This window comes from Procambarus clarkii, chromosome 60 (genome assembly GCF_040958095.1).
Source record: "Procambarus clarkii isolate CNS0578487 chromosome 60, FALCON_Pclarkii_2.0, whole genome shotgun sequence".
In the NCBI taxonomy this organism is placed as follows: Eukaryota; Metazoa; Arthropoda; class Malacostraca; order Decapoda; family Cambaridae; genus Procambarus; species Procambarus clarkii.
This window is the reverse complement of record NC_091209.1, coordinates 13,598,097-13,622,389: the sequence shown is the minus strand read 5'-3', so window position 1 is coordinate 13,622,389 and position 24,293 is coordinate 13,598,097. Positions and strand designations below refer to the sequence as shown.

The 24,293-nt window shown below is 39.2% G+C and overlaps 2 protein-coding genes across 2 annotated transcripts in view; one reads left to right on the top strand and one right to left on the bottom strand.

Moving 5' to 3' along the window:
* Positions 1-11,658, bottom strand: part of LOC123767033 (cytochrome P450 2L1) — a 57,900-nt gene extending 46,242 nt beyond the window's left edge. The window contains exon 1 of the mRNA XM_069307530.1: positions 11,521-11,658. The gene's annotated coding sequence lies outside the window, so the exon portion shown is untranslated. The remainder of the gene's footprint in view (positions 1-11,520) is intronic.
* Positions 11,589-15,388, top strand: LOC138353969 (uncharacterized). The gene is made up of 3 exons (XM_069307535.1): positions 11,589-11,780; positions 12,130-12,296; positions 13,979-15,388. Exons 1-3 carry the CDS (start codon positions 11,589-11,591, stop codon positions 14,535-14,537), a joined length of 918 nt encoding a protein of 305 aa, XP_069163636.1. The 3' UTR covers positions 14,538-15,388.
* Positions 15,389-24,293: the final 8,905 nt, after the last annotated feature.

Sequence of the window (24,293 nt, the reverse complement as noted above, 5' to 3'; positions counted from 1 at the left end):
CTTATTAGGCAAATCGGGCTTTGCATAGTAGGCTGAGAAGTGCGTTCTGGCTACTAGGTACGACATATATATATATATATATATATATATATATATATATATATATATATATATATATATATATATATATATATATATATATATATATATATATATATATATATGTCGTACCTAATAGCCAGAACGCACTTCTCTGTCTACTATGCAAGGCCCGATTTGCCTAATAAGCCAAGTTTTCATGAATTAATTGTTTTTCGACTACCTAACCTACCTAACCAAACCTAACCTAACTTTTTCGGCTACCTAACCTAACGTAACCTAAAAAGATAGGTTAGGTTAGGTTAGGTGGGGTTGGTTAGGTTTGGTCATATATCTACGTTAATTTTAACTCCAATAAAAAAATATTGACCTCATACATAATGAAATGGGTAGCTTTATCATCTCATAAGAAAAAAAATTGAGAAAATATAATAATTCAGGAAAACTTGGCTTATTAGGCAAATCGGGCCTTGCATAGTAGGCCGAGAAGTGCGTTCTGGCTACTAGGTACGACATATATATATATATATATATATATATATATATATATATATATATATATATATATATATATATATATATATATATATATATATATATATATATACTTCACAAGCCAAGGATATTTTTGTTATAAATACCCCTCATAGTGCTTCGGAGTTCATATACTGTTTGATAAGTGTAAATAAAACCATCATGACTGAGGAAAAATGTACAGATTCGTATGTTCATGCGTAATCTGAGTCGGATTACTTCCTCAAACGGATTACTTCTTCCGAGATGGATTACAAATTCTGAGATGGATTACTACCTCTGAGACGGATTACTATCTCTGAGACGGATTACTACCTCTGAAACGGATTACTTCCTCTGAGACGGATTACTACCTCTGAAACGGATTACTTCCTCCAAGACGGATTACTTCCGCTGAAACGGATTACTTCCTCTAAGACGGATTACTTAATTTGAAGCATTTTACATCCACTGAGCGTTAGCCATCATTTTAATATAACAAAATAATAAATAAACAGTGCAAACAAAATTGTAACATTTCACTAAAAACTGTGTGTGCTTGTGGTCGTAGCCTTGACGTCTGGCGCGTCCGTGCCGTCTCCTCTTATCAGGCAAACCACTACGCATTTTTTGTTATATATATATATATATATATATATATATATATATATATATATATATATATATATATATATATATATATATATGTCGTACCTAATAGCCAGAACGCACTTATCAGCCTACTATGCAAGGCCCGATTTGCATAATAAGCCAAGTTTTCATGAATTAATTGTTTTTCGACTACCTAATCTACCTAACCTAACCTAACCTAGCTTTTTCTGCTACCTAACCTAACCTAACCTATAAAGATAGGTTAGGTTAGGTTAGGTAGGGTTGGTTAGGTTCTGTCATATATCTACGTTAATTTTAACTCCAATGAAAAAAAATTGACCTCATACATAATGAAATGGGTAGCTTTATCATTTCAAGAGAAAAAAATTAGAGAAAATATATTAATTCAGGAAAACTTGGCTTATTAGGCAAATCGGGCCATGCATAGTAGGCTGAGAAGTGCATTCTGGCTATTAGGTACGACATATATATATATATATATATATATATATATATATATATATATATATATATATGTCGTACCTAGTAGCCAGAACGCACTTCTGAGCCTACTATGCAAGGCCCGATTTGCTTAATAAGCCAAGTTTTCATGAATTAATATTTTTTCGACTACCTAACCTACCTAACCTAACCTAACCTACCTTTTTCGGCTACCTAACCGAACCTAACGTATAAAGATTGATTAGGTTAGGTTAGGTAGGGTTGGTTAGGTTCGGTCATATATCTACGTTAATTTTAACTCCAATAAAAAAAAATTGACCTCATTCATAATGAAATGGGTAGCTTTATCAATTCATAAGAAAAAAATTAGAGAAAATATATTAATTCAGGAAAACTTTTCTTATTAGGCAAATCGGGCCTTGCATAGTAGGCTGAGAAGTGCGTTCTGGCTACTAGGTACGACATATATATATATATATATATATATATATATATATATATATATATATATATATATATATATATATATATATGTCGTACCTAATAGCCAGAACGCACTTCTCAGCCTACTATTCAAGGCCCGATTTGCCTAATAAGCCAAGTTTTCATGAATTAATGTTTTTTCGTCTACCTAACCTACCTAACCTAACCTAACCTAGCTTTTTTTGGCTACCTAACCTAACCTTACCTATAAATATAGGTTAGGTTAGGTTAGGTAGGGTTGGTTAGGTTCGGTCATATATCTACGTTAATTTTAATTCCAATAACATAAAATTGACCTCATACATAGAGAAAAGGGTTGCTTTATCATTTCATAAGAAAAAAAATATAGTAAATATATTAATTCAGGAAAACTTGGCTTATTAGGCAAATCGGGCCTTGAATAGTAGGCTGAGAAGTGAGTTCTGGCTACTAGGTACGACATATATATATATATATATATATAGACATATGTCGTACCTAGTAGCCAGAACGCACTTCTCTGCCTACTATGCAAGGCCCGATTTGCCTAATAAGCCAAGTTTTCCTGAATTACTATTTTTTCTCTAATTTTTTTCTTATGAAATGATAAAGCTACCTATTTCATTATATATGAGGTCAATTTTTTTTTCTTGGAGTTAAAATTAACGTAGATATATGACCGAACCTAACCAACCCTACCTAACCTAACCTAACCTATCTTTATAGGTTAGGTTAGGTTAGGTAGCCGAAAAAGTTAGGTTAGGTAAAGTTAGGTAGGTTAGGTAGTCGAAAAACAATTAATTCATGAAAACTTGGCTTATTAGGCAAATTGGGCCTTGCATATTAGGCTGAGAAGTGCGTTCTGGCTACTAGGTACGACATATATATATATATATATATATATATATATATATATATATATATATATATATATATATATATATATATATATGTCGTACCTAGTAGCCAGAACGCACTTCTCAGCCTACTATGCGTGGCCCGATTTGCCTAATAAGCCAAGTTTTCATGAATTAATTGTTTTTCGACTACGTAACCTACCTAACCTAACCTAACCTAACTTTTTCTGCTACCTAACCTAACCTAACCTATAAAGATAGGTTAGGTTTGGTTAGGGAGGGTTGGTTAGGTTTGGTCATATATCTACGTTAATTTTAACTCCAATAACGAAAATTGATCTCATATATTATGAAATGGGTAGCTTTATCATTTCATAAGAAAAAAATAGAGAAATTATATTAATTCAGGAAAACTTGGCTTATCAGGCAAATCGGGCCTTGCATAGTAGGCTGAGAAGTGTGTTCTGGCTACTAGGTACGACATATATATATATATATATATATATATATATATATATATATATATATATATATATATATATATATATATATATATATATATATATATATATATTGCCTTAAGGCCACCACACTAGCTTACTGACCAACTTGCTATATATATCTATACACATACTGTATAGATATGTATATATCTGTACACGTGTGTGTCTACACACACACACACACACACACACATATATATATATATATATATATATATATATATATATATATATATATATATATATATATATATATATATATATAAATAGGAAGGGAGTACCACCTCTAGCTGGAAGAAGGGGGACCCATAGCCTCGGAGGAAACCACGCATAACGCATTAGAGGGAATGTTTAGATCCCCTCCAATACAGTTTCTGTGTGCTTTTCTCCTACCACCCCCTTCCTTGAATATTTTTTTGTCCTTTATTATGCATTTGATGGTTACAAGATATACATGGGTTGATACAAAAATAATAATGCAAAAAGGTGCTTAAAGGTTATGGATCTCTTGAAGAACACAACAATGGGAAACATTGATGAATGTCACAGACGGGTTCGATCATTGTTGCAAGTCAAACACTTCTTCGAATTCCTCTGAAGTTGGACTAGTGCCCAAGACGCAACAGGCATTTCCCCTCTGAATCGCAACACTGAGGCGCTGGAACAAGAAACTTTTTGCTCTCTGGTCTTTTGTAGCGCTGATCAATTTGTCCCCCAATTCCTTCAGGAACTTCAATGCACATTTTCCCCACGAACCGAGGGTCTCCGAGCCGATCGGAACAAAGCTGTAGCAGTGTGCTAGACCTCTGTATTTAATAATTTTCTGCGATTCCCTGAAAGAAGCAGCACCACCGCTTTCACGTGTGCTGTAGTGGAGGTAGGTACTGGCCAGTGTGGCAGCGCACGTGTAGTCCCATACCACTTGCTTACCATCCTTCCAAGGTAGCAAGGTGACCCCATCAGGGCGCTTCTGAGGGTCGTTAGGTCTGGATAAGTGTGGTTCTCTTTGTGCCGGGCAGCGGGCTGTGGCGAGGCTCCTCTTGATGATGTCGTTGACTTCTTCATGTCTTGCAATTTTACCCTGTGATTTACGACATACCAGACCATGACGACCATATTGGTCTGCCATCGCAGTTCCGCAGATGCACCTATGTTCGGTGAGGATGGGGGCGGCAAGGCGAAGGGCAACTCCAATGCGGAGAGCGTCATGACTGAGGCGAGTTCCCAGGGCTGCATTGGGCACAGCAAATAAAAAATCCCCGGCGTGGGGTGCTGTTACCGCTAGGAGGCGGGCTTTGTTTTCAGCATCAGCGTTGTCAATCATTGCTGTGACAGTCTTTTCCATTATGGGGCTATCCCAGTGGGCCTGCTTGTGGTCTTTTGGGACTTGTGGTCGGGGTTGAGGGTGTGCAATGGTGTCCCATTGTCTGGCTGCTTCGATGAACGTTTGATCATGAGTTCCCGCTGTCTCTCTCATACGCTCTGGTAGGATCTGCCCTACCAATTCGTTGGCTGCTGTACATGAGGATAAGAATGCTGGAAGTGCTACCTCAGTTGCCTTTCGTATGCCTATCCCTCCAAATCTCACTGGTAGTGTTGCTTGGTCCCACTGACTGTCATCTAAATCTAGGTTGAGCGCCTTCCTGAATATTGACCTGAGGAGCTCATCATATTGATTTAGAAGTGGGTTGCCAAAAGTTGGTGCACACCTTAAGAAGTATGTTAGCCTGGGCAGGGTAAGGCACTTTGTGAGAAGGTAGAGGGCATCGTGGGAGTCCAAGTCCCCAATTCTCTCTTCCATCCTCTTTAGGTCTCTAAACTTTTCGTCAAGGACTGCAGCAATGGCATTGTGGCCCAGAGGTGCTCCGAGTAGTGTGCTGTCGGTAGGTTTAACGACTGAGGCTTCTGGTAGAACTGATTTCACTGCTCTAATGATTACTTCACTAGATGCAATAATTTCGCACTTGGAGGGGCTAAGAACGAGACCCATGGACTCCCCCCGTGTCTTCACCAGCTGTAAGTCTTCTAGCAGGGAATCTTGTGTGCCTGCCAGAGTGCCATCATCCAGGAACCAGATGTTGAGCTCGCTGGACAGTCTGGTTGTAATTTCTCGAACCGCTATGCAAAAGAGGAACGGTGCAAGTGGGTCACCCTGTTGAATTCCCTCTGCTGAGGTGACTTCATGTTTGCCAAACAGGAGGGTTGAGTCTTTGCTGTAGCCTGCTGACACAAACGGGAGAATGCTTGGGCAATGTTCCTGGACTGCAGTGAGGATTGCTTCCCTTTTGACCGAGTTGAAAGCGTTTTTAAAATCTAATTTTACTACTGCCTGGTCTTCAGTAAGAGAGCTAATGTAGGCTCGTGCAGCATGAGCCGCTGCTTCACAGCCTTGGGGGACTCCAAACCCCAGCTGGTTGGGTTGCAGCATGGTGGCTGCTTCCGTTCGGATACTTCTGACAGCAGCCCTTGCAACTAGGCGGCGAAGGGTATTACCAACGGCAATGGGTCTGATTCCTCCCCCCTTCTTTTTGAGGGCACATAGGGATGCACCAAAGAAGAATGGTTTGATTTCATCAGGGATTAACCCGGCGAGGCAGTTGTTGACAAACGTTGTGATTTCTGTCAGGAGCGCTTCTGCAGCTGGGCCAAGAACAGGGTTCACCATTTCCTTCACATGTTGAGGTCTTACCCCTGTGTAGCCTCCTGAGGAGCCCGGGGGAAATGAAACGATAGCTTTATAAACCTCTGACTCCCGGAGGACGAGAGGTTCCTGATTAGGGGCGAGCCTGACCTGTGGGGGAGGTCCACCTACGGCCCTGACGGGGTGTTTTTCTCTCAGTGCTTGGGCTGTGGTTTCATCCCTGGGCAAAATTTTGTCCTCACTTGTGATTAACCTGAGTGCCCCGACTGTATTGCCCTCTTCAATTTTCTTGCTGACTTGGGCACCTAATTTTCTGTTGTCGCTGGTTGTCGTACTTGGTCTGCCTCGGCGGTGTTTGGTGTGTTTGGGGAGGCGGACTAGGTTGTCAGCCCTCGGAAAATCCCTAATTGCTTTATTGACGGATGAGGCCAGTGTCTTGCCTCCTCTGTCTGGTACACCTAAGCATGCATTGCCAAAAAGTAACAGATTGTGCCAGGCTTTGATGGTATCAGGTGCAACAAGGTTATTTGACCCTCTGTTGACTTTTGCGATGAGGTCCGTGTATTTCCCTGCAGCAAAAGGGCGAGAGGCCTTTGGGATGTGGGTGAGTGTCCTGGTTGACGTTGCTTTAATTGCCTCTAGCAGGTCGTCTGTTGCAACGTAATCTGTTGCGATTTGTACTGGTGCAACAGGCTCCTGAGTGCTGCCTCCTCCCACGGGAGGCCTCCCTGACCCAGGACAGTCACCATGCTGGCGTATGACTCTGGAGACAGAGTTGATGCTGACGATGTTCCCACAACCACTGCATGTGCCTCTCCTTTGATTGGCTTCGGGAGGGGTGAGCTGGCTGGTAGCGGCTTCTTCTGCCATCCCCTTAGGTAAAGTGAATGTCACCTTGCACTGGAGTATTTGTCTCTCCCTCCTGGCTGGGGGGGACGAGGTTGTCCCCTATACTATGCGTCATGTCTGGGCAGATGTCTGGGGTGGGTGGGCTCGTGGAGGTGGTGGGTGGGGGTTGGGAGGCTGCGCGCTGGCCCGGTCTGGGAGGGGGGCCTGGATATATATATATATATATATATATATATATCTTTGTATATATATATTTATACATCTTTGTATATATATATTATATATATAATATATATATATACATATATATATATATATATATATATATATATATATATATACAGTATATTCCCCAACAGCATCTCAACCCCATACTCAATCCTCTCTAAGTCAACTCCCCATAGAAGAGCGAAAGAATGGGTACCCAAGGGTGCCCTTATGCCCAGATAAGGAATAACAGTGGGGCAGTATATGTAATTCCAAGGCATAATTCTTGATAAAATGTTGGGGATGTTTCTATGCAATGATGAACTACTGCAATGAATAGTTTCTATGGTGACACTCCAGATTCCGCTGAGTATACTTATGATGGCGTCTTCAAGATGGCGCCCATCCATATTTTGTTAATTTTACTATAGCCGTTAATTTGTGTCTGTTTTTAATAAAACATTGGTCACTTTAAAAGATTTTATGTACAACAGAAAAGATTGTTACTAACTTTTAAATATAACTTGTGGTTTCTGAGATAAAGGGCCATGTAAATATTTATTCTTAATTTCCTTACCTTAATTCTACAAGAAAATCCTATTTATCAAGAAAATTTAACTAATACTAATAAAACTCACTCACAGTAATAAACTGAATCAATGATGAAAACAACAAACACATCATGACCTGGCAGATCACTCTCCTAAGTGAAGATAACACAGCACTTTTTTTTAGGTGATAGTTTTACCCCAGGCAATCTGCTTCTTCGGAATAAAAAAAAATCATCGACGATCTGCATGCAAGTTTTGTCACACTTATTCCTGGCTTGAAGACTTGGTAGATAAATACCTCAAACTCCTCTACTACCCAATCAGAAGTGCCTTTATTTGTATCAAGAGGCTTGGCGCTTTCTTTTGATAATTACTTTATTGATCCATGAGTTGTAAGTGTCTCTAAGATTTCTTCAGTTACATACTTTCCAGTAAGAGAGCTTTTCTTTCCCGGCCAAGGCAGCGGCTATGTTGCAGCCTGACAGAGCATGAAAAGCAGGCAGTGCAGAAGCCTTTATGACGCCTAGTTATTTATTGTATGTAATTTTGTCAGTAAAGATCTTAATCATCGTAAGGTGCCTAGTGACGAGAATATTTCTGCAATTGAAATTATTGTTCTTTTGTTGGTTATAAAGAAAGATTGTGCCGGGAGTTGGTGCCATCCTCTGACAGCACGCACCAGAACGTCAATTATTGGGTAAAGACAAAAAAAAAAGTCTTGCTGCTCCTCTTTCTTTTGCATTTACAGCATGAAGAATCATCTTTGTATAAGCTTCTTCCTGTGTACTTCTAAAACATTCCAAATCACCAGAAGAAACCACTTCTGTACATCATGCTGCTATAAAATCTTTATTTTCTCCCTTGCGTGGTTAATGACTTTTTGAGAAAGATATCTGATAATTCTTCTTTGGTTTGAGTGTGAGGCAACAACTTTCTCATTGTGTTAATTTCAATGCCTGTGCTATCATTAATATTAAACTGAATTAGTGCAGCCTCTTTTAGTCTCTTTTGTCATATGATGCTCATTATTAGTTTTCATATAACTGTCAAAGCTAAGTGTATTTCATCATATTTCCAGTATTTATCTTGGCTTTTACTTGTAAATGCTTCAGCTAGATCTATGCAGGTGTTAGTGTCTTTTGATTTATGTAAAGCTTGGAGTTCTGCCAAACCATCAACAACTGCAACAATGTTTTTCAAGCGGATTGATGGTAGGTGTCGTTGTCTGGCCCAGGTGGTCTCCATTTGTGCTCCAGGAGCTGGTCGGGAGCCGGTCGGCCGAGCGGACAGCACGCTGGACTTGTGATCCTGTGGTCCTAGGTTCGATCCCAGGCGCCAACAAGAAACAATGCCAGCGAGAAACAATGGGCAGAGTTTCTTTCACCCTATGCCCCTGTTACCTAGCTGTAAAATAGGTACCTGGGTGTTAGTCAGCTGTCACGGGCTGCTTCCTGGGGGCGGAGGCCTGGTCGAGGACCGGGCCGCGGGGACAATAAAGCCCCGAAATCATCTCAAGATAACCTCCCAGTCTCTGCTCGTGTTGGTAGTGGCGCCGCTATATACCACTTTAAAGTAAAGAAATTAAGATAAAATGTATTTTCATAGCCCATTATCTCAGAAACCGCAAATTACAACCAAATGTTGGTAATAACCTTTTATATTGTACAAACAAATTTCTATTAAAATTAGTTATATTACATTAAACTCCCACAAAACTTAACGGATATAGAACAATTTAAAAATTTATGGATGGGCGTCATCTTGATGACGTCAACAATTATTCAGAGCAGAATCTGGAGCGCATCAAAGAAACTATGATTGAACATGTTTATGATTGAACAAAACCATCTCGAATATTTCTATACGAATTCTGGCACGGAACACTTTTTTTTCCTACAGATGGTCCCGTACTATGATTTGCGTCACGCGCAGGTGCGAATCATGACGGAAATAGCACATTGGTGAAAATTACAAGCATATGTCTTTGGGTAATTATTGGTGTAAGAGGCGGGCTGTGTGCATTACTAGCCTTGTGTGCTTGGTCCATATCGCCCCAACCACTTTGCCTGGACGGTAGAGCGACGGTCTCGCTTTATGCAGGTCAGCGTTCAATCCCCGACCGTCCAAGTTGTTGGGTACCATTCCATTCCTCTCCGTCCCATCCCAAATCCTTAACCTGACCCCTTCCCAGTGCTATATAGTCATAATGGCTTGGCGCTTTCTCCTGATAGTTCACTTGGTCCATACTGAAGTGTGTGAGACGTTGCTCCATTTTTTGGCTGTTCGTTACCCATAGGTTTGCAGTCCCTGTGACGCAGTGGTAAAACACTTGCCCCCGCGCTTCGCGACTAATTTGGCCTGGGTTCGTATCCACGCCGGGGAGGATTGACTAGGCGCCAATCCTTAACTGTACGCCACTGTTCACCCAGAGGCGAATCGGTACCTTGTTGTTAAACGATTTGGGGGGATTTGGGGGATTTAAAGCTGCCCGAAACCCTATGCATGCTAGTAGCTTTACGAGTGTATAAGAATTGTATATATACACCCATGGAATCGCCACCCCGACGAAGCCGTAAATTACAAAACTGCTGCAATTCAATATCAAGAAGTTGAAGCTGAATGATAACATCTGATGTTTCATTACTAACGCTTCTGGAAGTAAATCCCAGTATCCTATTTACTATATTCCATACATTTCTGTATAGATTTTTTGGACACATGTTTTGTACGATTATCTGCCACAAATTCGCTACTCAGCTGACACCATATAGGGATATGATAAAAGGTATTAACCTGTATATATAAAATAAAAAATGAAAAAAATGGATGTTTAGATTTAGGATACACCTGGGTAAATGCTTACTAGTTTAGAAACAGGTTTGTTGGTTTGAAGAGCAAAATATTTCCGTATCTCTAACCACTAATCATTATTAACAACAAAGATGCATAATAACTATCATAACTAATAAATAATTAAATTAATTAATAAATGTACAATAGTCATAATAAAAGTGGACATTGTGTAGATATTAAGTCAGAGACAAGATAATTGGGAGCCCTGCCCAAGGATTATGTGTCAATAAATGCCACGACTGCCGCCAGTCTGACAACACCCAGAGTAATTGAGTTGCCAAAACTAAGAATCTCACCTTGTAGATGGATACCAGCAGATGCTTATTTGATTTATATTATAGAGCGGCGGTAATGCAGGGGAGCACCTCATCGTGAGCTCTCATTACATAGCCTAATTAAGTAATTATCAACGAAGGCACCAAGTCGGGAAGGCTATGTAGCACCATATTACATAGCCTAGCCTCATTCATTACTTGTTAAAATATGATGGAGATACCTCACCTGATGTTAAGAGTGCTTCGACTTTATACTGAAAGATAGACTTAACATATACAGACAACTTTGGGGGGGGGAGGGTCCAATGGATTAACCAAAGCCTCCTTCAATTGCGTATGTAGAGAATCAATCAAACATGCTTGCTTGCTATGTAGTAATGTTAGTGTTGCATGTAGAACGGGAAAAACTTAATTTTACTTAGAAAATTCTCCTTTTATAACAAAATAACACCAGTTGAAGTGAGTGGTGGTTGGCGGCCATAAAAGTCGAGAATTTGAGTGCCTCGCTGATTTTAATGGCACTCACTAACCACCAATTTTGGTCTCATTTTGTTATATTTTCTAGTAAAACTATGTTTTTCTCACGTTCTTTATTCAGTATCAGTATTATAGTTCGCAAATATGCTATATTTCCTCCCGCAGAATTTCAGCAGGGTTTGGCTAATTCTATGGACCACAATGGTCAACAATGCTCACCTCGCACTGACCGCCCATTTCTTGACGCTTCTTCCCCTCGTCACAGTGAAAGCAGGAGACTGACAGTGATGGGGGCGGCGTCATATAAGACAGACAGCCAGCCGTCAACACCAGCAGACACACAAGTCTGGGGAACACTGCCGGACCTTCGCCATCACCTGCAGACTTCACCAGCCCCAACACTCCCACTTGGGAATTCATATGTCGCATTACCGGCTGGTGGTTTGAGTGAGCCTGTTTATAAAAGATCACCAGTTATGGTACGATACCTTTCTATTACTATTTGTACATCTTGCTTATTATAATTAGAGTTAAAATTAAATTTTTTGTTTGTAAGAGAAAAAAATAGTCAGATAACAATATATATAATTGATTAAATAATTGCATGTTTCATAAAACAATATTTTCAAGTTTAAATTTGTCATTATTGCATGAAACGAAATTTCTAAAGAATGTAAAACAAACAATTCTTACAAGCAAATTGGCACGTTCTGAGATATGACTTATACAGTGGCCAGCAGCTGATCAAATGTCTCCCCCAGCTGCCTGGCACGAGGGTCAGCTGGTCACAGCGGTCAACAAAAGGCGTGTATATTATTACTGTTGCAGAAGCTGTGGTTCCTGGCGGTGGTTGGGGTGACGCTGGTGTCTGTGATGGCGGGCGACGAGGAAGGGAAAGAGGCAGTCACAGCAGCAGAAGATGGCATGGTGGGGTTGTATCTGGAGTTCCTCCAGTCTTACTGGCCTCGCGATAATGACAACAGTACTGACACCAGGTATGACAGACTCTGAAACACACACATTGATTGGGTGTATTTGAAGTGAGAAAGAGAATATAGAGTAGCTGCAGCAGCAATGAGGAAACTCTAGAGATAACAGAGGTAATTTAAATTACAGAGGTTAACAAAGTGTATGAAGATAATAAAAATAAGGAAACGAGGGAAACAAACAACGCGTAACAAGAGAGATGCACGAGAAGATGAAGGAAATATATAATAATAAACCAAGGAAAAGAAGGGAAAACAAATGGCAGAATTAGTTAAAGTCCAAAAGTATGGGAAAACAATCAAACTGATGTCCTAGATACTGTTAGGTTTATGCAGGCAGTACAGTGCACTTCACTGGACATGATCGACTGATTAATGAAGATTAAGCAACCCAAGAGGAGGCACGGACACGAATAACCCGTAATGGACATAATCAACAAAAAGTTATACATAAGTCACCAAGGATGCAGGAGGGACATGGATGGAGAGCCAAGTGAAGGAGAGGAGTGAGGTGTGGGGGATCCTTTAGAAAGGAAGACAGTTCCCATACTGACCTCCATGAAGTTGGTGGCGACTCTGGCATCGGCTTGACCCGGTGAAAAACGAAATTCAAGACAATTGTTTTTCTTTCTATATCATAATTCAGATTCAGATTCTTTATTCAGGTAAAGGTACATATATTGCAGATGAGTTACAAAACATAATGTTGGATTTAAAGAAAGAGCTAGTACATACAATACCTAAAGCCACTAGTAAGCAAAGCGTTTCGGGTATTTATGCACTGATGTTGGCAAATTAAAAAATATATTATAATCATCATAGTTTGCCCTTAGAAAGAAATGTTGATGACGTCAATGAAAATAGTGGTTCAGAGACCAATCTCAGCTGCGTTACAGGATGTGTTGATCTAAGTTGGAGCTGCCTCACAGGAACACACCTTCCCAATTATTATCCTTATTCTCATATCTTCTTTTTAATGATTTAGGTTGAATCGGGCATCGCCAGATACCCTATCTAAGATAGGGTATCTATCTAGGATAGGGTATCGACATATGAAGCATCTCGGAGAGCCAGTGATCATCACATAATGATGTTTGACTACGTATTGGAACTAAATAAAAATGATGTAGTGTGGATAGCGGATCTTTAATGGCCCAAAACTATATGAGGGGGGGGGGGGGATTACGGAAAGGTGAGAAACTTCATTATGCCAGTTCAATGGGAGATAAACAGTGTCCGGAAATGGACAGAACCAACAGAAAATGCACGCCACTCAAGAAAAGGGAGGAACGAACACACCATTTACAGTCCTATGACCTAGCTCCTTAGAGCTAGATTTCACTTTCCGAACACACAGGTAAATATCCACGTTCACACATATATAACCCACACCTATATGAGGACAGTAGTTCTTGACATTGAACGTATTGAAATTTATAAAAATATTTCCATTTAAATATAAATGAAATTGTGAGTATTCTTGGTATAAATAATTCATTAGTTCTATTAAATGTATGTGATAATGAATTTTTCAATAATACAGGTACTTACTATTCACTGAAAGAGAAGATCTTGTCTTCTCAGCTCTCTCAGCTTCTCAGCTGAGGACAAAGACAAAGGTTGCATAGATTAGTATATGTTCAAGATTATGACAACATAACTAACCACACACAATATTATCCACCACGCAGATACAACACCACAGATAGTAGAAGCATCGACGGCTACCACTACGAGAGACCAGAGGCCAGACCACATCACAAAAACAAGGCGTGCTTCAGTATGAGCAGCGCTTTCTACAATGCCAAACATTGCTTTAATGTATATAAAGCTCTGGCTATGGGGACCATAGCCTTTGTGGTGAAGTTTGGCTTTTGTTTCCTCTCTGGCTCCTGTCCTGGAATCATACGCAAGTCATATGGCGAGCAGAATGAAAGCCTACTTCTCATCGTTAATAACGTTATACCAGGTGGCATAAGTGATGATGAATGTGAAGAGTACTTCGGTAGATCCATGGACGAGGTTGCATCCATAGACCAGGGTACACCCGTCATCCAGGGTACACCCGTTATCCAGGGTAACCCCTCGTACACGGGTAGACACCCGCGGAATACTGGAGAAACTGTAACAACTACAACAACAACAACAACAACAACAACAACTACAACTACAACAGTAAAACCACATCCATGTCTACTAAGAAGATCGACGAAGACGTCCCGCGCTCTGAATGGCCCTGAAAATAATTAAGCTAATATTGAAAACTTCTCATAAAAATTGTTGAATAATAAGTGAGATTAGCGATGGCATAAGGAACGACGGTTCGAGCCGGGGCAGCTGACTAAACCTGGCCACTGACCTCGTGCCTGGTTAACAGACCCACTCAAGAACTAATGCTTTCAGGTCAATACTTGTTACTCTCCTTACTGGACTGATTATACCGAAACAATTCTCGAAATCCTTATAATGGACTCCTCAACACCCATGTTAAGAGAAACTTCCCCTTCGTTAGCGCCTCCTTCAGGTCCTATCATGGGTGTACCTTCTTTATTGTATGGTACCCCTGGAGAGCTCCAGCTGGAGGTACTTCCGTGCGGAAGTACTTTATTGCCATCACAGGAAAAACCTCAACATACCTCTAAATCACGACTGTGGAGAAGGAATGTAACAGCCGCTGATTTCATCTTCATTATAATGTTACTCTTATCATTCTTTACAATGTTGCTGTTATCACTTTATAATGTTATTGTTCGCATTCTGCGTTATGTTAGTTATTAATTTGTTATTATTTATGTTATTATTTCAATAATTTATGTTATTATTTTAATGTTATTTTTGTAATTTTGTTTTTAATATGGTACTAGTTAAACGTATTTTACAATAATAATATTAATACAAATAGTGGTAGTTGCAGTAAAAGTAGAAGTATTTTTTGATGTAAATAACGTTATCAACTTTTGTTTCCTCTCTGGCCCCTGTCCTCGAATGGCGAGCAGAATGTTGTACTAGGTGGCATAAGTGATGATGAATGTGAAGTGTACTTTGGTAGATCCATGGACCAGGTTGCATCCATAGACCAGGGTACACCCGTCATCCAGGGTACACCCGTCATCCAGGGTAACCCCTCGTACACGGGTAGACACCGTGTTTAATTATTAATTAATAATTAATATTATTAATAATTAATTATTTAATTATTAACTTGCTACTGTGTTGCAAAATGTCAGTAAAACTTTGTGTATGTATTTTAATGTTTTATTATGTTATTCACGACGTTTTAGTATTCACTTATATACATATATATTTCTACAAACTACTTGTTGAAATACTAACACGTACACACATTACAAAGATGTTTGTGATAATTCCATCTTGATAGTTCAAGTATGTCTCATGTGAGGTCATCATAGTGCTTGTATCAAAGTGAAGCCAAGTGAGAATGTTTCTACTCTATTAACCAATTCGTAGCATAAGCCAAAGGTGGCTTAGACTACGAAGTGAGGTCGGCGAGTGTGGACATTCCTACAAGTAAAGTCATTCTAATACCATACTATACTATACTATACTATACTATACTATACTATACTATACTATTCCAGGGAATAATATAATATAAGAATATACTATATTATTCCAGGGAAAATTATGATTAAAGACCTGCCTGAAACGCTATGCATGCTAGTAGCGTTACAAGAATATCAGAATTGTATATATAAACCCATGGAATCGCCACCCCGATGAAGCCGTAAATTATTTTTACAGAACACTGCTGCAATTCAATATCAAGAAGTTGAAGCTGAAAAATAACATTTGATGTCTCATTGGTAAAGCTTCTGGAAGTAAATCCCAGCATCCTATTTACTATATTCCGTACTTTTTTTATATAGATTTTTGGGACACTTGTTTTGCACGAATTTCTACCTGATACCTTCACCCAGGTTCAAGTCAAGTAACTCGTTACTCAGCTGACTCCATATAGGGATATGAAAAAAGGTATTAACTTGTATACATAAATTAAAAAATAAAAAAATGGATGTTTAGATTTAGGATACACCTGGGTAAATGCTTACCAGTTTGGAACCTGTTGGTATATAGAGCAAATTATTTCTGTATCTCTAACCACAAAAATGCATAATAACTATCATAACTAATAAATAATTAAATTAGTTAATAAATGTACCATAGTCATAATAAAAGTGGATATTGTCTAGATATTAAATCAAGAGACAAAATAATTGGGAGCCCTGCCCAAGGGATATGTGTCAATAAATGCTACGACCACTGCCAGCCTGACAACACCCAGAGTAATTGAGTTGCCGAAATTAAGAATCTCACCCTTGTAAAAACGACTTCCGCGCTACCCCCCAAAAGAAATGTCATTTAGATAGACACCAGTAGATGCTTATTTGATTTATAGTGTAGGGCGGCGGTAATGCAGGGGAGCACCTCATCGTGAGCTCTCATTACATAGCCTAAGTAAGTAATTATCAAAGAAGGCACCAAGCCGGGAAGGCTATGTGAACACCATATTACATAGCCTAGCCTCGTTCATTACTAGTTAAAATATGATGGCCATATACCTCACCTGATGTATATGGCCATCAGTACTTCGACTTTATACTGAGGGATAGACTTTGCATGTATAAGATGTTTTTCTCACGTTCTTTATTCAGTATAAATATTATAGTTCGCAAATATACTATATCTCCTCCCGCAGAATTTCAGGAGGCTTTGGCTAATTCTATGAACCGCAATGGTCAACAATTTTTTTTTTTTTTTTTAATTCTCACCTCGCACTGGCCGCCCATTTCTTGAGGTTTCTTCCCTGATCACAGTGAAAGCAGGACATTGCCAGTGATGGGGGCGGCCTCATATAAGCCAGCCAGCCAGCCGTCAACACCAGCAGACACACAAGTCTGGGGAACACTGCCGGACCTTCGCCATCACCTGCAGACTTCACCAGCCCCAACACTCCCACTTGGGAACTGTTATTTGACACATTACCAGCTGGTGGTTTGAGTGAGCCTGTTTATAAAATATCGCCAATATGGTACGATACCTTTATATTACTATTTGTACATTTTACTTATTATAATTAAGGTTACAATGATAATTTTTGTTTGTGAGAGAAAATCAAGAAAAATAGCCAGATAATAATATATAATTGATTAAATAATTGCACGTTTCATAAAACAATATTTTCAAGTTTAAATTTTTCATTATTACATGAAACGAAATTTTTAAAGAATGTAAAAGAAAGAATTCTTACAAGCAAATTGGCACGTTAGGAGATATGTGATTTGTACAGTGGCCAGCAGCTGATCAAGTTCAAGTATGTTTATTGAGACAAGAAAAAAATACATCTCAAAGGGATAGAGTAGCTTAGGCTATGCAGCTGATCAAATGTCTCCCCCAGCTGCCTGGCACGAGGGTCCAACCCGTTCTCGCAAATTTAATAAGTCAATATTGACTTATTAAATATGTGCATAGGTGACATACTTAACATAATAGGTACCCTTAAAAAGATTCATAGAAAACACCGACCTTACCTAACCTTGTTAGTATCTTAAGATAAGCATCTTATTGCTTCGTAATTACAATTATTACCTAACCTATAATAGGTATAGGTTAAGTAATAATTGTAATTACGAAGCAACAAGATGCTTATCTTAAGATACTAACAAGGTTAGGTAAGGTCGGTGTTTTCTATGAATCTTTTTAGGGGTATCTATTATGTTTAGTATATCACCTATGCACGTAGTTAATAAGTCAATATTGACTTTACGAATTTGCGAGAACGGGTTGGAGGGTCAGCTGGTCACAGCGGTCAACAAAAGGCGTGTCTATTATTACTGTTGCAGAAGCTGTGGTTCCTGGCGGTGGTTGGGGTGACGCTGGTGTCTGTGATGGCGGGCGGCGAGGAAGGGAAAGAGGCAGTCACAGCAGCAGAAGATAGCATGGTGGGGTTGTATCTGGAGTTCCTCCAGTCTTACTGGCCTCGCGATAATGACAACAGTACTGACACCAGGTATGACAGACTCTGAAACGCATACATTGATTGGGTGTATTTGAAGTGAGAAAGAGAATATAGAGTAGCTGCAGCAGCAATGAGGAAACTCTAGAGATAACAGGTAATTTAAATTACAGAGGTTAACAAAGTGTATGAAGATAATAAAAATAAGGAAACAAAGGGAAACAAACAACGCGCAACAATAGAGAGGCACGAGAAGATGAAGGAAATATATAATAATAAACCAAGGAAAAGAAGGGAAAACAAATGACAGAATTAGTTAAAGTCCAAAAGTATGGGAAAACAATCAAACTGTTGTCCAAGACACTGTTAGGTTTATGCAGGCAGCACAGTGCACTTCACTGGATATGATCGACTGATTAATGAAGATTAAGCAATCCAAGAGGAGGCACGGGCATGAATAGCCCGTAATGGATATGATCAACAAAAAGTTATACATGGGTCCCCAAGGATGCAGGAGGAACATGGATGAAGAGCCAAGTGAAGGAGAGGAGTAAGGTGTGGGGGATCCTTTAGAAAGGAAGACAGTTCCCATACTGACCTCCATGAAGTTGGTGGCGACTCTGGCATCGGCTTGACCCGGTGAAAAACGAAGTTCAAGACAATTTTTTTCTTTCTATATCATAATACATTATGCACTGATGTTGGCAAATTAAAAAACATATTATACTCATCATAGTTTGCCCTTAGAGAGAAATGTTGATGACGTCAATGAAAAAAGTGGTTCAGAGACCAATCTCAGCTGTGTTGCAGGATGTGTTGACCTAAGTTGGTGCTGCCTCACAGGAACATACCTTCCCAATTATTATCCTTATTCTCATCATTTTTTTTAATGATTTAGGTTGACGCACCGGGTTGAATCGGGCATCGCCAGATACCCTATCTAAGATTATAATATAAAGCATCTCGGAGAGCCAGTGATGGTTGTAGATCATCACATAATGGTGTTTGACTACATATTGGAACTAAAAAAAAGGGATGTAGTGTGGATAGCGGATCTTTAATGGCACAAAACTATATGAGGGGGGGATTACGGAAAGGTGAGAAACTTCATTATGCCAGTTCAATGGGAGATAAACTGTCCGGAAATGGACAGAACCAACAGAAAATGCACGCCACTTAAGAAAGGGGAGGAACGAACACACCATTTACAGTCCTATGACCTAGCTCCTTAGAGCTAGATTTCACTTTCCGAAGACACAGGTAAATATCCACGTTCACACATATATAACCCACACCCATATGAGGACAGTAGTTCTTAACATTGAACGTATTGAAATTTATAAAAATATTTCCATTTAAATATAAATGAAATTGTGAGTTTTCTTGATATAAGTAATTCATTAGTTCTATTAAATGCATACGCTAATGAATTTTCAATAATTAGGATTAATCGAAAGAGAACTTCTTACCCTCTCAACTCAGAATGTTGCTGAGGACACAGACATGGGATGCATAGATTCGTATATGTTCAAGATTTTGACAACATAACTAACCACAGACAATATTATCCACCACGCAGATACAACACCACAGATAGTAGAAGCATCGACGGCTACCACTACGAGAGACCAGAGGCCAGACCACATCACAAAAACAATGCGTGCTTCAGTATGAGCAGCGCTTTCTACAATGCCAAACATTGCTTTAACGTATATAAAGCTCTGGCTATGGGGACCATAGCCTTTGTGGTGAAGTTTGGCTTTTGTTTCCTCTCTGGCTCCTGTCCTGGAATCATACGCAAGTCATATGGCGAGCAGAATGTTGTACTAAGTGATGATGAATGTGAAGTGTACTTCGGTAGATCCATGGACGAGGTTGCATCCATAGACCAGGGTACACCCGTCATCCAGGGTATACCCGTCATCCAGGGTAACCCCTCGTACACGGGTAGACACCCGCGGAATACTGGAGGAACTAACACAACAACAACAACAACAACAACAACTATAACTACAACTACAACAACAACAACAACTACAACTAAAACAGTAAAACCACATCCATGTCTACTAAGAAAATCGACGAAGACGTCCCGCGCTCTGAATGGCCCTGAAAATAATTAAGCTAATATTGCAAACTTCTCATAAAAAAAAATTGAATAACAAGTGAGATTAGCGATGACATGAGGAACGACGGTTCGGGCCGGGGCAGCTGACTGAGCCTGGCCACTGACCTCGTGCCTGGTTGACAGACCCACTCAAGAACGAATGCTTTCAGGACAACACTTACTGGACTGATTATATCCAAACAATACTCGAAATCCTTATAATGGGCTGCTCAACACCCATGTTAAGAGAAACTTCCCCTTCGTCAGCGCCTCCTTCAGGTCCTATCATGCTTGTACCTTCTTTATGGTATGGTACCCCTAGAGAGCTCCAGCTGAAGGCACTTCAGTGTTGAGGTACTTCATTACCATCACAGGAAGAATCTCAACATACCTCGAAATCACGTCTGTGGAGAAGGAATGTAACAGCCGCTGATTTCATCTTCTTTATAATGTCACTCTTATCATTCTTTACAATGTTGCTGTTATCACTTTATAATGTTACTGTTAGCATTCTTTCGTAATGTTAGCAATAATTTATGTTATTATTTTAATGTTATTTTTGTAATTTTGTTGTTAATATGGTATTAGTTAAACGTATTTTATAATAATAATATTAATACAAATAGTGGTAGTTGTAGTAAAAGTAGAAGTATTTATTTTTCTTATGTAAATAACATTATGAACGTGCTACTGAGTGTTGCAAAATGTCAATAAAACTTTGTGTATGTATTTTAATGTTTTATTATGTTATTCACGACGTTGTATTCACATATATACATATATTTCTACAAACTATTTGTTAAAATACAAACGCATACACACATTGTAAAGATGTTTGTGATAATTATATCAAGATAGTTCAAGTGTCTCATGTGAGGTCATCATAGTGCTTATATCAAAGTGAAGCAAAGTGAAAAATGTTTCTACTCTATTAACCAATTCGTAGCCTAAGCCACCTTTGGCTTAGGCTACGAATTGAGGGTCAATGCCTTCTACTTTAACTGATTAAACCAAATCCGCAGAATCAATTCCTGTCAGAAAACTTTAAGGACTAGTGAAACAGGTTTTAAAGTTGCTTAGATGAAGAGTTTGAAGTCGTGATCGCGTGGATGAACCCAGCAAGATCACTAACTTCTGAACACCTATTTTGAGAGAGGCTATCATCTGCGAGCCCTTACCTCAGCAAGCTGACCATATTGAGTGGTGTGTAATTGCTCTGGCAACACACTGTTTAAGACATCTGTTAGCTGTCTGTCCTAGACAACACTGCAGGCGGAGGAAGTCAACAAACTTTACACTCTTCCAATTACTTAATTATCTTAAAATATGTCGGAAACGCTCTGCGTATTAGTGGTTTTATAAAACTTACATCGTGTACCTACTAATATTCCACCGTATCATTTTGTGTACCTACCAATACACCACTGTATCATGTATCAAATGTATTTTATATATTTTAAAATTATTTTTATTATTACCTAATCCATAATTACACAACTGGTGTTTCCACAGCTTTTTTTTTTTGACAGGGATATTCCAGCGTGGGCCCTAAGCCTCTGGCTGGCCCACTAAGTGTTGCTAGTTTCTGTTTTACTTGGGTGAAATATGAGTATTTTTGACTCGTATGGTCGCTTCAGCAAGATTTTGTCCTGTGTTTAACAACTTCTGTTATGTTGAATCTAAGTTCATATCTTAATGGGTTTGTAACTCTGTACTGTGTTAGATAATGTTCCAGTGGTCTGTCGGGCATTTCTGCACAGTGCTGACATTTCCTCTCATCTTCTGGACCCTGTAAGCTTATTTCCCATGCACATGGGTATCCTAGCCTGATGCGATGTAAGTATACTTCTGTTGTTCTACTGCTTCCTTTCATCAAACTAAGTGGTTCGTAGTTGGTTGAATTCTTGTACCAACCCGCAAATCATTATATTGCAACTGCTGTGTTGTGGTCACTGTACATCTCTGTTTCTAATTACTTTCTTAATCTGTGATAGACTGTGGTATGTAAATGTCTACATTTCTTCCCTTAGTTGCAAGTTTTGCAGCTTCGTCTGCAATGTTATTTTCTATTATGCCCACACGACTTGGCACCCAGTTGATAGGTACCGACGGCCTTGACGTTTGGGTGTTTGCATTAATGATATGACATTTGTGATCAGATGTATGTTATCACGTATGTGTTCTTGTTGCAAGATTTCAATGGCAGATCTCGAATCTGTATGTATGATAACATATTGTTGGTGTTAAGAGATAGAGCTCGAGCCTGCAGGCACAAATACGAGAGCGAGTACACTTTTAAGATTAGCAAGTACTGTACTGGCATCTCGACAGTTTTTATTTCTTAACTTTAATATGATACTGTGTACAGTTTTATAATTAATCCTATGACACAATTGTCATCAACAGTCAAGGGTCCTGAAGCACAGTGGTCCACGTCTTTGGCTTACAACAGGGAAATCCCGGGTTCAATCCCCGGGCAAAACAAAGTATGTTGGGCATGTTTGCTTTCACCTGTTGCCTCTGTTCACCTAGAAGTAAATAGCTACTAAGGAGTTACGTAATTGTTGTGGGTTGCATCCTGCGGAAGGTCAGTAGTTGGCCTTTGAGGTGGGGGAGAGAAAATGGGGGTTTTAGCTAAATGAATTGTGGGGTTCAGTCCCTGAGCCCATTATGTGCCTCTGTAATCCTTTCCACTACCGCCCACAAGATGGGTATGGGGTGCATAATAAATGAACTAAACTAACTAACTACGAAAACACCTTCCTGTTTCCGAGAACATGAATAAATTCCACTAATGACTGCACTGGTAAACAAGGCTCTACTCATTAACGTGAACAAACCAAGTTTGCAACGGCAAGTAGGTTACCAAAATTATTTACTTCCCTTTGGCTCAATCTTCGATCTAGAGAAGGAATTTGAACGGTGAAATTCAGTTTTCAACAAAACAATTTCTTTTTGTTTTCATACATCCTACCGGGGAACGTTTATGATACTTAAATTGTGTGAATACTTGTGCACCTGTCTTATTTAGAGTTTGACGTTATTAAAAGTAGGTTTGGCTCATATTTGGCAAAGCAGTAACTTTTTTGTTTTAAGGCGATCATCACGTGCAATGTTTTGATGAGTTCATTGCACCCTGACCACACCACCTGGTGTCCTCTACCAGTTCATCTTTTCAAAAGATGCATATGATGTGAAGTTTCATTTTAGTTCGTTATACGAACGATTTTTTTTAGTTTGTAAATAGATCATATATAATAACCACGTCGTAAATTCTTCGTTTTCACAGTTGTTGAGTGTCTAATAATTGAAATATAACCATGAGAAATTTAATGCATGCTTTCCACACCTGTTACATCAACGGGCGCAAATGTTTAGACACTAAGCATATTGACCTCAATATGCTCCACTCACGAAAGTAATTTTGGTTTACCAAGATGCAGTTTCCTTTCCGCGTAAATGCATTCTTATTTATTTAATGGTACAAGATGCAGTCAGTGCTTGTGGATATTTGTTTTTTGAAGCGTTGACAGCAATCTTCATAATATATAATATATAAATTATAATATATATAATATATAAATTCATAACCTGAATTTACCTGAGGGCCACTATCTCTAGTCTGGTTATCTCGACCAGGACACGAAGTCGGCAGCTTATCAAAGGTTCTCCTATTTGTCCTGATGCTTTTATCTATTTGGATCTTAAATTCCAAGTGTTTTAGCATTGACGGCTGCGGCGGGTAAGCGGTCCCATGTACTTCACTTGTAGCTGAAAAAGCATCTCCTGTTTTTTGTCCTACATTGTAGCTCGTTGATCTTGAACCCGTTGCTCCTTGTTTGTTACATCTGACCTTTTGAAAAAGTGATCTGGATCAATATCCTCCAAACTGTTCAATATTTTAAGTTTCGATGAGATCAGCCCT